Raw genomic sequence first — 17,735 nt, 5'->3', positions numbered from 1 at the left:
TAGAAAGAGAGCAGAATGTATTATAATACTGCATAAATGTATTTGCAAAATAACCATTCAAATACTTCTTTGCATAATGCCAGCTTCTTCAAAGGGGGCAAGAAAATGTGCTAAAGGATTTATCTGCTCTGTAATGTCTTAGAAACCTTATAAACACTAGCAGAACATGTATAAACCATATGTGAGGTCAATATCCCATCTGATATTTTTGTTCTCATGGGTTAATAGGAAGAGACTGATGAGAAAATGTTAAATTCAGGGCTCTGCTCGAAATGCAAGTATGAGGAATATGGTGGAGAACAAGAAAAACATATGGCACTAGCTACTCATAAAATGAGATCTACTTTTTTTTTTTTTTTTTGCGGTACGCGGGCCTCTCACTGTTGTGGCCTCTCCCGTTGCGGAGCACAGGCTCCGGATGCGCAGGCTCAGCGGCCATGGCTCACGGGCCTAGCCACTCCGTGGCATGTGGGATCTTCCCGGACCGGGACACAAACCCGTGTCCCCTGCATCGGCAGGCGGACTCTCAACCACTGCACCACCAGGGAAGCCCTGAGATCTACTTTTAACGTCAGAAAGGAAAAGAAAACTAAAACAATAATACTTAGAGATCCTCTAATCTTACCGAGGCTACTATGCATTCTTACCCTCATAAAACAATTAGCTAAAGCAAGGGTCAGCAAACTTTCTGTAAAGGGCCACAGAGTAAATATTTCAGGCTGCTGTAGCAAGAAGCAGCCACGGACAATACAAATGAGTGTAGCTGTGTTCCAATAAAACTTTCACTGTGGACACTGACATTTAAATTTCAAATAACTTACATATGTCATGAAATATTATTCCTCTTTTGATTTTTTTCAGCCATTTAAAAATGTAAAAAAAAACATTCCTAACTCACAGGTCATATGAAAGCAGGCAGCTGGCCAGATCTGGCCTGTGGATTGTAGTTTGCTCATCTCTGAACTAAAACAAAGATATGACTTAAATATTTATAGTTAATATTCTACCTGGAAGGGTTTTTGGAAAATTTCATCCATCGCCAGACGACCATATTCTGTGAAGAGCTTTAAAAAAGAAGAGTTATGGTTTGTAAGGCAATATTACATAAAGTATTTCTATGGCTATTCTATAGCAAATAATTCATCTAACAGACTGAATAATACTTATCTGAGACCAAAATTCTACAGTTTCAAAAGCCCACAGGAGTCATGAACCTTAAAATAATCTTGACTATTCCCTCTCTCTCACACCCCTCATTCCAATTCATTAGCAAACCCAAAATCCAACCACTCACAACTTCCACGTGGCTGCAATAGCTTCTCCCGCGTCAGCCCTTGCCCCGCCCCAGACTCTTCTCACTACAGCGGCCACGGTGGCTCTGTCATACACAAGGTTAGTCAGACCACGTCATACCTCTGCTCAAAACCCTCCAACCTCGTTCAGGATAAAAGGCAGTCCCTACAGTGTGATCCAGTCACATTGGCCCTCCGTGATGCTCCTCAAGCCTGCGGGCGCACTGCTGCCTCAGGGCCTTTGTTTTCACTCCTCCTTCTGCCTGCCGTGTTCTTCCCCCAAACATCTGCCCAATCAGCTCCCTCACTTCTTCAGGTCTTTACTCCAATGACTCCTTCTCAATGAAGCCTCCCATGGCCATCTACCTAAAAAGATTACAGTTTTCCACATAATATTTCCTACCCCATGTCCTTGTGAAATTTTTCTCCTTCACCTGTCTCACTACCTAACGTAATATACCTTTATTTATCGTGATTAGTGTCTGTCTTCACTACTAGCATTTAAACTTCGTGAGGGCAAGGACGTTTGTCTGTTCTGTGCACTACGGGACCTCCAGCAGCAAAGGTAGCATGTACTGGGCCTGTAGGATGCATGCCATTCAAATGACCCAATGAACGAATTCTTTAAAGTCAGGGTTTACACATACATTTACCTCTATTTCTTCATGAAGCCTCACTAAAAAGTAAAGCAAAACGAAGTTTAAAAATTGTAAACTCACAGGACAGAGAGGATCAGAAATGATATGAAAAAGAGGAGTTGTCACAAACACTCTGGAAGGAAAACAAATGAGAACTGTCTCGGGTTTTGGCTTTCTCCGCCCTGCTAAGAAATCTGTGAGGCAGGGGCCAGAAAGAAACAAGCAGAGTCTTTCAGCAGAATCCCTGAAAGGCTCAGAAATTAGAAGCACCGGTCACCCTGAAGGAGGGTGTGAGGGAGCTGGGAAATGGCTGGAAGCCTTCTGAGGGATCGCCGACACTCCCAGGTCCTGCCCCCTCCCCCAGCTCCAATCCCCTTCCTGCCCCCACAGAAGATGGGAAGTGAACCAAAAAGAATTTAGACTTTGAAACCAAACTCAGCTGAAGATGGGAGTAAGTCCCCTACCTTACTGGAAACAGGTACTTAAGTCAGGTCTACATGTGCCACAGTGAGACTCCTTGGGCCTCTCACCCTGCTGGAGCCACAGCAAGCTTTACCTACCCAGGCAGGAGTTTAAAGATGTCTCTGGAGAAACTGACAACCCAAGAATAATAGTCTGCAAATACTGACATTTAGGGGCTGCAACAAAATAACTAAATAATCTTGCCCAATGATCTCACTGGTGATCCAAACCAGTACAAGAGGTCCACTCTCTTACCAAAAGCTACCAGTTGGTATTTTAGTGGCTCACTCTTAAATACAGATGACCAGGGACCACCACACCTTTAAGAAAAGCTTCTAGTAGGGAAGACAAAAACTCATGTCTTTCAATTCTAGAACATCATTTAATCCTTTTATAATTTCTTTCCCTCCATTTTCTGCGTTCTGTTTTACTAATATCGATTACCAACATGTTAAACCTCTCCTGAATTGATCCTCAAATTTTCCTATTTTTCGGTGCCCTCCTCTTCCCCTCCCCCCCACCTCTCCCTCTCCTCTCTTCCTCCCCTTTCCCTTCTCTCTCCTCCCCCCTCTGTCTCTCTCCTCTCCTCTTCTCTTCTCTCGATGCTCCACTACCTCCCCTGCTACTGATTTCTACTCTCTGTCTTTTTAGTCAACCTGTTAGGAGAATTTTCTCCAATTTACCTTCTAACTCCTCCTGTACGGAATTTTCCATTTTTGCTGTCATAGTTGTAATTTCCAGGAGCTCTTTCTGGTTTTCTGAAGGTTGCTTTATACCAGCATCCTGTTATTTCTTGGTTGCAACAGTTGCAATGTCTTATCTTTCTGAGGATATGAGTGTACCAAGAATGAAGAAAAAGCCCACACTAAGGTATATAACCATGAAAATTCATGCCAAGAATCAGAAGATCTTAAAAGCGTCAGAGAGAAACAAAAAGGTCACATACAAAGGAATCAGATGATGTGGGACTTCAGCAGAGACACTGGAAGCTGGAAAGTAATGAAACGATGCCTTCAATTCTAAAACAAAATTATTTCCTGTAATTCTAGGATAAAATTAACACTGCTCAGATTTATTAGACCTCAAAAATGTTATCTCCTATGCAGCCTTTCTCAGGAAGCTACTGGAGAATGCATACAATGATGGACAGAATAAACAAAAGATTAAATGGGATCCAACTGAGAAAGGAATCGAAAAGAAATTGCCCGGCCCTGGTTTCAAACTATATTACAAAACTATAGTAATCAAAACAGTACAGTACTGATATAAAAACAGACACACAGATCAATGGAACAGAATAGAGAGCCCGGAAATAAACCCTCATATACATGGTCAATTAATTTTGGAAAAGGGGGACAAGAATACACAATGGGGAAAGGAGAGTCTCTTCAATAAATGGTGTTGAGAAAACTGGACAGCTACATGCAAAAGAATGTAACTAGACTACTATATTACACCATACACAAAAATTCACTCAAAATGGATCAAAGACTTGAATGTAAAACCTGAGACCATAAAAATCCTAGAAGAAAACATAGGTGGTAAGTTCCTTGACATAGGTATTGGCAATCTTTGGATTTGACACCAAAAGCAAAGGCAACAAAAGCAAAAATAAACAAGTGAACTACATCAAACTAAATAGCTTCTGCACAGCAAAAGAAACCATCAACAAAATGAAAAGGCAATGTACCAAATGGGAGAAAATATTTCCAAATCATATGTCAGATAAGAGGTTAATATCCAAAATATATGAAGAACTTATGCAACACAACAGCTACTGAGAACTACCATATGATCCAGCAATCCAACTTCTTGGTATATATCCAAAGGAAGCAAAACCAGTATTTCAAATAGATATCAGCACTCCCATGTTCATAGCAGCATTATTCACAATAGCTAAAATACAGAAACAATCTAACAATCTAAGTGTCTGTCAATGGAAGAACAGATAAGAAAAATGTTATATATATTATACATATATACATAATGGATTATATATACCACGGGGGAATTTTTTTCAGTCTTTAAAAAGAAGGAAACCTTGTCATCTGTGGCAACATGGATGAAACTTAAGGGTAATATGCCAAGTTATATGCAGATTAACCCTCCATGTTGTTCAAGGGTCAACTGTAGTTAATAATACTGTACTGTATACTTGAAAGTTGCTAAGAGTTTTAAAAGTTTTTATCACACACACACAAAAATAATAAAAATAATTTTTTATTAAAAGAAAGAAAATAGGGACTTCACTGGTGGTCCAGTGGGTAAGACTCCATGCTCCCAATGCAGGGGACCCATGTTCAATCCGTGGTTGGGGAACTAGATCCCACATGAGTGCCACAACTAAGAGTTCACATTACACAACTAAGAAGTCCACAAGCTGCAACTAAGATTCTGCATGCCGCAACTAAGAAGTCCACATGCCGCGACAAAGATCCCGCGTGCCACAACTAAGACCTGGCGCAGCCAAAATAAATAAATAAACAAATAATTGTAATAAATAAATAAATTACTAGGATGATGGCTATGCCCCAGGTCTACAAGAAGCACTCCAGACTAAAGGAACAAAACACAGGCCAAGAAGTCATGCCTCCCCAAGGAAAAATAAAACAGAACCTAAAGTATTAAGATCAGACTGAGATATTTTTTGAGTTTCTCCTTTGCAGACGCATTACTGATAAGCACAGAACACTAAACTAATGAAAAGAGTGATATAAGACACCTCAGTTATGAAGAACATATACATATATCCATATAATAAGGCAAATACAAATACTTTTTTAACCAAAAATTGCAATGTTAACTACTGGGAAGATGAGAGGAAGGAAACTGAGTGAGGGGTAGGAGAGTTGTAAAGAGGGAGAGAAATCCTAATTTTATATAAGACATAACACTTAAGTCTTTTAAATCCAGAAGGAACAATATAAGCACGTTCTTTAAAACTGTAGACACAAATAGCAGAAGACACAGCCAAAAGGAGTACAAGTGGCTGCCTCTGGAGAAAGGGAATGGGACGTAGAAGGGATGCTCATTATGAACGCTGCAAGACTACTGACTTTTAAACTATGAATACAGATCACCATATTAAAATTAAATAAAATGTTTTTTTAAAAAAAGTACAGCTTTCCCTGGTGGCGCAGTAGTTAAGAATCCGCCTGCCAATGCAGGGGACACGGGTTCGGGCCCTGGTCCAGGAAGATCCCACATGCCGCGGAGCAACTAAGCCCATACGCCACAACTACTGAACCTGAACTCTAGAGCCCATGGGCCCGCACACCACAACTACTGAAGCCTGTGCACCTAGATCCCGTGCTCTGCAACAAGAGAAGCCACTGCAATGAGAAGCCCGCGCACCACAATGAAGAGTAACCCCCACTCGCCACACCTAGAGAAAGCCCACACACAGTGACGAAGACCCAATGCAGCCATAAATAAATAAATAAATAAATAAATAAAATTTATTAGGGAAAAAAAAACTACCTGGTAAATTAAAATACTATATATATAAAAAAGACAAACACACACTATAAAACTATATACAACCATGATTTCCTAGCTGTAATTCTGAAATCCAAACAGCTCTAAAACCCCAAGTTAAGCAGCAAACTCATTTGGAGGAAAGTCTGCCTTAAACTGATGTAAGGCTTTAAATAGGTTTTATTTATCCTATTTCATATAATTGGTCACACATTTCACTGCAGAAATATTAATGTGTTTAATTAGAAGGTATTAACCAAGTGCCCATTCCTATCCCAGACATCATGCTATAATATATGCACCGTATTATCTATCTAAAATCCAAAAACGGGACTCCCCTGGTGGCCCTGCGGTTAAGACTCCATGCCCCCAGTGCAGGGGGGCTGGATTCGATCCCTGGTCAGGGAACCAGATCCTGCATGCCGCAACTAACAGCCAACATGCCACAACTAAAAGATCTCACATGCTGCAACTAAAGATCACGCATGCTGCAACTAAAGATACCGCATGCCACAACCAAGATCCCAAGTGCCACAACGAAGACCCAGTGCAGCAAAATAAGTAAATTAAAAAAAATTTTTTTAATTTTAAATCCAAAAAAATTTGAACTCCAAAACACATGTAGCCTCAAAGCGTTTGGATAAGGGCTTGTTGTCACATGTCATATATTTCCTATAGAGATACATACCTGTTTACAGAACGCAGGGAAAGAATAGAAAGGATATATTCAAAACTGATAGGCATAGTGGTTACCTCTGGGGAGGGGGAGAGGGGGACTTCAGCCTTATCCAAAGTGCCCAATTTTTTGAAAGGATAATATTTCTGATTTCATCAGTAATATTATACATTATTAACTTTTAAAAGGAGAAAAAGTATTACAATGATAGATACCATCTTACCCATTTAGAGAGCTTAATTCTAGGCTCTATGAAGAAGGCACAGAGTGAAGGGAGTATCTCCACCAGGAAACCTTTCCCAATCCCCGAGGCTGGGACCTCAGATACCTGGGCATCTCTCTCCCTCAGCATTTAATAGATAATGAACTCCTGTTCAGAACCCTGATTTGTAATTTACATGGAATCAAATCTAGCCACTTTTTTTCTTTTGTCTTCTACCTTTGACATCTTGGTTAAAAAATTCTCCCTCGGGACTTCCCTGGTGTTCTAGTGGTTAAGAATCTGCCTTCCACTGCAGGGAATGTGAGTTCAATCCCTGGTCAGGGAACTAAGATCCCACATGCCTAAACTAGAGACCCCACATGCCACAAACCACAGAGCCCACGCGCCCTGGAGCCCTCGCACCACAACTAGAGGGCCCGTGAGCCACAACAAAAGATCCCACGTGCCACAATTAAGACCTGATGCAGCCAAATAAATAAGCAAATAAATATATATTTTTTAAAATTTCTCCCTCGGGGCTTCCCTGGTGGTGCAGTGGTTAAGAATCTGCCTGCCAATGCAGGAGACACAGGTTCGTGCCCTGGTCCAGGAAGATCCCACATGCCACAGAGCAACTAAGCCCATGCGCCACAATTACTGAGCCTGCGCTCTAGAGCCCGCGAGTCACAACTACTGAAGCTCGTGTGCCTAGAGCCCGTGCTCCGCAGCAAGAGAAGCCACAGCAACGAGAAGCCCACGCACCACATAGAATAGCCCCTGCTCGCCACAACTAGAGAAAGCCCGCATGCAGCAATGAAGACCCAATGCAGCAAAAAATAAATAAATAAATTTATTTTTTTTTTAAATTTCTCCCTCAATATTGTATATTGGCCTATTTTTTCCAGTTATTTATGTTCTTTTTTTACATCAAAATATTTAATCATCTGGAATTTATTTTCGTATATAGCACAAGGTAGGCATCTAATTTCTTTGTATCTAAATACATACGCAACTATCCTAACATCATTTATTGACTGATCCATCCTTTATGTATTATATATTCTTAAGTAGAATGAAATATATGAAAATGTACTATATCATAAGTAATATCACATTAATCTATTTTTCCCTGAACCAGTGCCCTGTTGCAGTAATTATAGCCTTATAAGATGTACTAAGTCAGTTTTCTCTTATTTCCCCCACCCCTTGTAATATTCTTGGAGGTTTTACAATTTAACTTTCCAAATGAATCTCAGAACAATCCTGTCAAGTTCCCAAAAGAATACCTTTATGATTCTGTTTAATGGGAAAGAAGTAACAACTTTATAATACTCAGTCTCATATGAGGTAACATTTATATAATACACAGCAGTGTCTGGTACAGAGTAAGCAATAAACATGTGTTAGCTCCACATATAGAAGATACATATGAAATATAGATATTTACAGAAGAAACAAGGTGTATTCCTGCATGTGGTTAAATCTTTTATATGCCTCATACAACACTGAAGTGCTTCCTTAAATTTATTCCAAGTTGTTAATATTTTGCTACAGCAAATGTTTTCCATTACATTTTTAAACTGGTTAATGTTGGTAGACAGGAAAGCCTACAGATTTTTGTATTTGTACTTTGTGATTGGTACCGAATTTTTTTTTTTTTAGTTCTAAATAGTTCCCCAGTTGATTCTTGTGAATTTCCAGGTACACAAGAAAATTATTGCCTCCTTCATAAAATTTATATTTATTCAATTTCTAGATCTACCATCAATCAACCTTGTCCAAGGAGACAAGGCCTCTGGCCATTAGGCCCAGTGGTCACCCTCCATAAGCGTAAAATCCATCCGACCTACCATCCCTGTTCTCACTGACCAGTGCCCTAACCCTAGTCACAACCCCCCTCCAGCTTCACAGTTGAGGGCACTGGCACTATCAGCCACTAAATTCTCTGGTCCTCCCTCCCCCACCCTCAGACACTTCCACTGTTTCTCCTGCAACTTCAGAGCCACAATGAACACTCTCCTAAATTTCCAGCTCCTTCTCTGAGAATTTCTTCTACCTCCCTGCTTTAACAAAACTTGAGGGCACAATTTTCCCCATAAATATCTGAAGTAGCAGCTGTTATTCTCTCACATCCCATGTGTCTCCAGATCAAAAGGTGGGGTTGGTGACTTCCCTGCTTCCCTTTATCACTTCTCAACCATCATCCTCCATCTTCTGGTAAAAAGCCCTACTCCTTTAGGATTTGCGCCATTCTGTAGAATAATCTCCTTCCCCATTCTTTATTGCCATCCATCTGCAAACCATGTGGTCATTCCCTATCACTCATCAAGCACTGACACGTGTCCCAGTCCTCTTCATCAAAGCAGGCACTTCCATTCAATCCCTGCTTCAGCCAAGAACCTAAGATGAGTAAAGATTTTTTCCTCCCCTACAGCAGGGCGTAATTAACAGAATCAGGAACGTTTAGTTTTGAAATGATTACGGGAAAGACATGTTTAAACACATCTAGGGTTTGAGGAACCAGAGGATGGTGGAGCTCTTGAGAATAGTATCAAAGGAGAATTATGTAACTGCATCATAATCCTTATCACCTGTTATGGAGTTGTGCCCACCCCCCCAAAAAACAGGCTGAAGTCCTAATCCCTGGTACCTGTGAAATGTGACCTTATTGGATGTAGGGTCTTCTCAGATTATTCAAGTTAAGATAAAGTCACTAGGGTAAGACTTAATCCAATATGACTAGTGTCCTTATAAGAAGACATAACAGAAACACAGGGAACAGAATGCAACGGGAAGACAAAGACACACAGACACAGGGGGAAGACAGCCACATGAAGACAGAGGTAGAGACTGAAGTGTTACAGCTGCAAGCCAAGGAATGCCAAAGATTGCCAACAAACCACTAGAAGCCAGGAAGAGGCAAGAAAGGATTCTCCCCACAGGCTCGGAGAGACTGTGGCCCCGTCAACCCCTTGATTTCCGACTTCTAGCTTCCACAACTGTGAGATGATACATTTCTACTGTTTTAAGCCACCCAGGTCGTGGTACTCTGTGACAGTAGTCCTAATACATCACCCATGCCTAGGCATTTAGGTACCCTCTCACTGACTGGACTACAAAATCCATAAAGAATCATGTCTACCTCACATACTATGGTATCTACAGCACTTGGTCCACTGCCTCACACAAATTAGGCACTCCAAAAAAAGGAGCTTAGAAAGGAATAAGTTTCAGGTGAAAAGGTGTCAAATTCAAGTTTTGATGGATATGTATTATGGAGCAACAGCTCTCAACTACTGAACAATGGCACTGGTGTAGAACCACCAATTATGAAGTACAGCTAACTACTAATAATAACATTAAGAACCAAAATTTAGGAATTATTTCCTTTTTTTTTTTTTTGCAGTACGCGGGCCTCCATTTTTTTTTTTAAGAAATAGAAATTAGAACTAATTCAAGGTAATTTCTATAATAAAAGACACCCCCACTCTGGTATTGATATGTTTCTTGAATGTCAGTGGGAGGAGTAGAATTAGAGAAGCATGCCAAATTGCATCCAACTCTGGAATACTCAATGAAGAGGATTTTACAGGAAAAGTGTATAAGAACTGCTACTGTTGGGACTTCCCTGGTGGCAGAGTGGTTAAGAATCTGCCTGCCAACGCAGGGAACACGTGTTCAATCCCTGGTCTGGGAAGATCCCACATGCCGTGGAGCAACTAAGCCCGTGCGCCACAACTGCAGAGCCCGTGTGCCACAACTACTGAAGCCCGCGCACCTAGAGCCCGTGCTCTGCAACAAGAGAAGCCACCGCAATGAGAAGCCCGTACACTGCAACGAAGAGTAGCCCCCACTCGCCGCAACTAGAGAAAGCCCGCACACAGCAACGAAGACCCAACGCAGCCCGAAAAAAAAAAGAACTGCTACTATGGAGAAGAGGAGACAATGACTAATAACAGTAGCAGTGATAGGTATAATAAGTAACGGCTAGCAGTTACTAAGCACATACTGTTTTCCAGGCACATGATCCTATGCATTTTATAAATATGAATTTATTTAACCTCGCCTGAATTATTGCAATAGCTCCATAACCAGTCTCACTGAATGCACACTTGTGCCTCTAAAAATCTATTCTAAACACAACAGCCAGGGTGATCCTTTCATAATATGTCAAATAATATCACTCCTCTGATCAAAACATGGCTCTCATCTCACCCAGAGGAAAAGCCCAAGTCCTACAAAGGCAGGGCATCACTGGAAGCTGAATGCCTCTCTGACTTCATCACTTGGCCTTCTCCCGTCTCACCCTCCAACCCCACCCACTGGCCTCCTTGCTGTTCCTGGATCCCACCAAGCACACTCCACCTCAGGGTCTTTCTTCCTGCTGTCCCCTCCCCTGCACCATTCCCCACACCCCTCCCCCCAATATATCTGCAGGACTGACCCACCCACTTTCTTCCAGTTCCCAGCTCAACTCACTAAGGCCTTCCCTGACCACTCCAGCCACAGACACAGAATGCAGGATTACCATGAACCCCAAGCCTTCCTCCATGTTTCAATCTTTGGCTGAAACTACTCAGTTGTAAAACTTATCTTAGTCTTAAAACTTTTAAATGATATATTAACATTTTTATGAGAAATATATACCTGTAGCTGTTGAAGATCATCTTCCTGAATGTTCTGGGACAAATTATAAATCTAGAAAACAAAAGTCCAGATTTATTCTAGTCTAGCTTACTTCAAATGAATCCCAAATAAGGCTAAAGGACTGAACAGAAGCTTTGTACAATTAAAGGTCTGCATATAAGAATATGAGGTCTGTTTAAACAGTAATAACAGCTGTCTTTTCGAAAACTATGCATATAATGTTGAAATCACATAATCTTTCCTTTATACTTTAAAATATAGTTTTCTTCAATTTTTACCAAATCTATATTTCCTGTATGATGTAAATGATATAATTTCGATTTTCACTTTTCAGACTTTTCTTGGAATATACTACATATATTTATGACCAAAATGGAAAAATAGTTTAGGCTCCTTCTTAAGCTTGTAAGAGCTTAACTTATATCTGTAGTCTAAAAAGAACATTTACATATCACCATAGGAATGCTGATAACAGAACAATAACTGAAACTAGATGTATTCGCTTCATCTTATTTCTTCTACAAACTTTTTTCCTAGTCAAATGGTCTTACCTGAACAGAACTAGTCATGGTACTTAGAGCAAAGATGGTAGCACAATCTTTCACAGTGGACTGGCTGTCAAATGCCCCCTGGGTATCCATCAGAACAACTGCAACCTATGAAAAAAAGGAAACACAAACAAAATATGTAAAAGTGAGAAGGGAAGATATGCAAGGAGAAATTGAAAAGTACAGATAATATTTAAATGAGGCTCAAGCACCTGCTCGTAGGTTCTATCAGAAAAGTACAATTACAGTTGACCCTTGAACAAAAGGGGTTTGAACTGCGCAGGTCCACTTAATACGTGATTTTTTTTCAATAATAAAGTATTCAGCTGCCTTGTATTTTTGAACAGAGAACTTTTCTGGAGAAGATTATCTGCTCTCACCTGGTGATATGATACAAAATAGAGGTATACAAAGCAATAAGGTATGAAAAGAGGGGAAAATCACCCTAACAATCAAAACAGCCAAATGTTGAAGTCAATTAGCTCACTTTCAAAGCCAGTCATTTGGATTGGCTAAGTCAATTAACTAATTGACTTAGTTTAAACTTAGGCATAATCAAAAAATAAATAAAACATATGGCGTGGGATATTTTTGGCATTTACCTGCAAGCCTGCATTCTTCTCTCAAATTTCTAGAGTTTTCTCGTTGTATGATAAAATAAAATGAACATTTATTTCAATCTTTATGAAACAGAGACCACACCACAGATGCCAAATGAAAGCACGAGAAACTAGGCTATCATTCACTCTACGTAATTAGTTTCATGAAGCCTTAATGAACGTTCCCACCTTAAAAGTTAGATGTATGCAAAATGTTAAATAAGATATAGTACCTTATAATCCTTATACAACTTGCTATAATTTTCAGTCATATAATTTAAGAATAAAACTTTTCAAACTCGTGCATAACTAGTTCCAAAAGAAGACAGGGTTTAATATGTTCAGAAAAATAAGTAAATTCATCAGCAAGTGCCTAGTTCTTTACCAATACCAAAGTTATTGCAAAGGCCAGAAGGGAAGCTTTCTATGAAGCTCTATTGAATACAAGAAGAGAAATGCCATAGTCAAAAACATTTTTAAGTAAGATTTATGATAACAAATACAAATCAAAATTTTTATTCTTAGAAATATTTTTATTACTTAGAAAAGTATTTTTATTCTTAGAAATGATAATAAATCATTTTATATAGTTTATATATCAGGACCCATTAATAACATTATATATTTATGGATTTTCATATACCCAATGCACTACTGTGATTGAATACATATGATATAAATTCAACCAAAAGAAAGCACTATTCAGAAAAAAGATCAATTCAAATGAAATGAAGTTTCTAGCATGAATACACTGAAACCTAATGATAAAAGACTTCATCTACCCATACCTTAGCTGTTTTGTGAAGAGGATACTGTCAAACTAAACGACCAATCAAGACTAATCATGGGGACTTCCCTGGTGGCACAGTGGTTAAGAATCCACCTGCCAATGCAGGGGCCACAGGTTCGATCCCTGGTGCGGGAAGATCCCACATGCTGCAGAGCAACTAAGCTAGCGAGCCACAACTACTGAGCCCATGTGCCACAACTACTGAAGCCTGCACGCCTAGAGCCTGTGCTCTGCAACGAGAAGCCACTGTAATGAGAAACCCACGCACCGCAACGAAGAGTAGCCCCCGCTCGCCGCAACTAGAGAAAACCCGCACGCAGCAACGAAGACCCAACGCAGCCAAAACAATAAATAAAATTAAATCTTTTTTTTTTGGCTGCGTTGGGTCTTCGTTGCTGTGTGTGGGCTTTCTCTTGTTGCGGAGCACAGGCTCTAGGCGCACAGGCTTCAGTAGTTGTGGCACACGGGCTCAGTAGTTGTGGCTCGCTGACTCTAGAGCACAGGCTCAATAGTTGTGGTGCACAGGCTTCATTGCTCCACGGCACGTGGGATCTTCCTGGACCAGGGCTTGAACCCATGTCCCCTGCATTGGCAGGTGGATTCTTAACCACTGTGCCACCAGGGAAGCCCGAAATTAAATCTTTAAAAAAAAAAAAAAAAAAAAGGCAGGGGAGTGACATCTTTGAGGCACTGAAAGACAAAACTGCCAGCCTAGAATTCTATATCCAGCATAAATATTTTCAAAACAAAGGCAAAATACTTTTCAAACATAGAAAGAAAGCTAATTCTGCACCAAAAGAGCAGCACTACAAGAAATATTAAAGAAGTCCTTCAGGTTGAAGGAAAAATGAATACAAAAAATAGATAAAAATCTGGACACAAAAAGTGAAGAGCAGTTAATGGTAACTGCATGGGTAAATATATGGCTTTTTTCTTATTATTTAAATATCTTTAAAAGATAACTGACCATTTAAACAAAAATAAAAACAATGTTATTAAAGTAAAATAGTGACAAAAGCTGGGAGGGGAGAAATGGAACATCAATTAAATTTCAGTAAAGCTGTTGGAAAATTAAAGGCTGGATAAAAATAACATCTGAAGATCCTTCCATGCAAAAGTTTCTAATGTTATATTCCAAAAACTCCTTATTCTCCTACATTCTCTACCCTTAAAAAAAATGTGTGATAATCTCCCCATTTTGCTACGCATTTCTGTATGTGTATCTATGCTAAAAAAAAAAAAAGGGTTTTCCAATATACCTTTCTCCTGAAACTTCACTAAAAAAAAAAAAAAGAGAGAGAAAGAAACAAAACATTAAAAGAATAAGGAAATTTATAAGGGAAAAAATAGAAGCTGTGGAAACAGTGATCAAGAGTTCATGCATCAGGGACTTCCCTGGTGGTCCAGTGGTTAGGACTCCTGGCTCCCAACGCAGGGGGCCCAGGTTCAATCCCTGGTCAGGTAACTAGATCCCGCATGCTGCAACTAAAGATCCCGCATGCAGCAACGAAGATCCTGCATGCCGCAACTAAGACCCAGCACAGCCAAATAAATAAGTAAGTAAGTAAGTAAGTAAGTAAGTAAGTAAACATTAAAAAAAAAAAGTCATGCATCAACTGTCCAGCTCTCAAAATATTTAATTACTTAACATCAAGGAAACGGCTGAAGCTGAACAACCTGAAGGGGTTATGAAACCTGAAGCCCTGGAAAGACTCAAAAATGAGAGGCACAAACAGCTGTGAAGGTATGCTTTAGGGTGAGGCTAAAAACAGAAGGAATGGGTTAAAGTCTGTTAAAGAAACAGTCATAACCCCAAATCCCCTCTTCCACTTTAGGAGACACATGACTTGCCCCTGCTGACCCTTACAAAGAAACCTGCGGAGAAGCTCTACAACTGAAGCTTACTAGGCTCGATGAAGTGGGTAAGATGCCCTGCTGACAGCTGGAGGGGTGGGGGGAGTGAATGCTTACAGGAGTAAGAGTGTAAAGAACAGAAGTAACATCTGAACAGCTGTGAGCATTAGCCTCTGGAAAGTGAAAATGAGTAGACGGAGGACTAGGGCACCTGATGGCTATTTTTCGTTAGAAGCTTTATGTTACTCTTTGACCTTCTAAATTATATTCATGAATTAGTTTTAAACATGCATTTATATCATTATGATAAAAATCATTTTTAATTGGATTATCAGGCTACACATTAAAGTTCTCATTTTCTTGTGTTTGTTAGTTTATAAGTCTTTTTCTTCCTTACCTTCTTCCCATCTGGCTTCTCCACAGTGAAAACCTCACTCCAGATCTGGATCCCAGTGGTTTCTGGGTCAGAGCCCCCTCTCCACGAAAAACCTGATAACGGTTCTTCTCGGTCACCCAACCAATTTGAACGGCCACCTTCCTTCTATAGGAGAAATAAGAAATTTCCATTAAGTCTAAAATTTCGAGTAACTTTAAACATCAAGGATAATTCATGAGCTTAGTTTTGCTCTTTTGGACATAACAGTCTCACTTTCTAATTTGAAATGAAATAATTCTACTTTACCTGGAAATATAAGTATCGTAGCATGAAGTCCAGAAAGAAGGACTTGCCCTTTCGGAAGGCACCAGCCACTGACACCACCACCACGTCAAGGTCTCGGATGTGTTCCTGTAAGAGGATGCTGGCCAAGGCTTTCTCTTCTAGCTCAAAGGCATGTTGGTCTTTCTGAACCAAAACAACCTGCACTGGACAAGGCTTTCCACTCTCCATAGCATCAGCTATGTTGTTGTAGAGAAAAAAAATTAGTTTCAAATATTTTTTAAATATGTATTTTTTAACATGGGAAGAGTAAAAACTTCTTAAACACGGCACAAAGCACCAACCATAAAAGAAAAAAATGACAAATTAGACTTCATTAAAATTAAGAATTTTTGTTCATTAAAAGACATCCTTAAGGGAGTAAAAATGCAAGTCACAGGCTAGGAGGAAATATTCCTAACACCTAAATCCAAAGGACTCATATCCAGAATCATTATAGAAAAACAAAAGAAAAAGACAACCATTCCACCTTTAAAAATAGCAATGGGTAAAAGATTATGAACGAGCATTTCATTAAAAAAGGATATCCAGGACTTCCCTGGTGGCACAGTGGTTAAGAATCCGCCTGCCAATGCAGGGGACACGGATTCAATCCCTGGTCCGGGAAGATCCCACATGCCGTGGAGCAACTAAGCCCGTGTGCCACAACGACTGAGACTGCGCTCTAGGGCCCACGAGCCACAACTACTGAGCCCACGTGCCACAACTACTGAAGCCCGTGCGCCTAGAGCCCGCGACAAGAGAAGCCACCGCAATGAGAAGCCCGCACACAGCAACAAAGAGTAGCCCCTACTCGCCACAACTAGAGAAAGCCCACGCGCAGCAACGAAGACCCAATGCAGCCAAAAATAAATAAATAAATTACTTTAAAAATAAAACTATAATGAGATACCACTGCCCACCCATCAGAGTGGCTAAAATTTCAAAGACTGACAATATCAACTGTGGGAGACACTGTGGTACAACTGTAATTCTCATACATTCTGACAGGAATAGAAAAAACCGTTAGGTAGTATCCACTAAAACTAAACATAACTATGATAAAGCAATTCCACTCCTAGGTATACACCTAAGAGAAATGTATGTGTATATCCACCAAAAGACATATATACAAGAATGTTCACATCAGCTTTACTCAAAATGGTCCAAAATTAGAAATAACCCAAACGTCCACCAATAGTAGAAAGGGTGACTGCCACCGCTAAGTCATATTTTTTTTTTTTGGCCGTAACACGTGGCTAGTGGGATCTCAGCTCCCTGACCAGGGAAACCCTAACCCTAACCCGTGGCCCCTGCAGGGGAAGTGCAGTCTTAACCACTGGACCACCGGGGAAGACCCTAAGCCTTTTAAATACATCATTTTACTTAATCCTCAGAACAACCCTACAAGGTAAATAATACTGCTCCATTTTAAAAATAAAGAAACTAAGGCTTACAAAAGTTAAGCATCTTCCCCAACAGGTTCTGGAGAAAAGCTTGAAAAGATTTTTAGGTGGCTATGTTTTGCAGATCACTCTTAATAACCTAGTCAAGGCTTTAGAGACAATTAATTCTTTAGTTCAAAATTAAGCACTAACCAGTAGTTTCTCTTCTAAAGTTGAAAGCACAAAGATATTAATTCTTTGAAATTCAGAGCCACTTAGCTATGTGGATTTATGGAAGGTTTACAAAAAAACAGCAGTGGAGGGCTTCCCTGGTGGTGCAGTGGTTGAGAGTCCGCCTACCGATGCAGGGGACATGGGTTCGTGCCCCGGTCCGGGAAAATCCCACATGCCACAGAGCGGCTGGGCCCGTGAGCCATGGCCGCTGAGCCTGCGCGTTCGGAGCCTGTG

General features: G+C 40.2%; 1 protein-coding gene across 1 annotated transcript in view; it reads right to left on the bottom strand.

The window, feature by feature from the left end:
• The window catches only part of ATL3 (atlastin GTPase 3), a gene marked incomplete at its 5' end in the record, with an annotated part of 43,310 nt that overhangs the window by 14,782 nt on the left and 10,793 nt on the right, over positions 1 to 17,735 (bottom strand). The window contains 5 exons of the mRNA XM_079707304.1: positions 1,008 to 1,064; positions 11,395 to 11,445; positions 11,946 to 12,050; positions 15,583 to 15,726; positions 15,868 to 16,082. Coding sequence (XP_079563430.1) covers positions 1,008 to 1,064; positions 11,395 to 11,445; positions 11,946 to 12,050; positions 15,583 to 15,726; positions 15,868 to 16,082 — 572 coding nt within the window. The remainder of the gene's footprint in view (positions 1 to 1,007; positions 1,065 to 11,394; positions 11,446 to 11,945; positions 12,051 to 15,582; positions 15,727 to 15,867; positions 16,083 to 17,735) is intronic.

The sequence above is a fragment of the Hyperoodon ampullatus genome (genome assembly GCF_949752795.1).
Source record: "Hyperoodon ampullatus genome assembly, chromosome: 7".
In the NCBI taxonomy this organism is placed as follows: Eukaryota; Metazoa; Chordata; class Mammalia; order Artiodactyla; family Ziphiidae; genus Hyperoodon; species Hyperoodon ampullatus.
The sequence above is the reverse complement of the archived record's forward strand: the minus strand, read 5'-3'. Positions and strand labels throughout refer to the sequence as shown.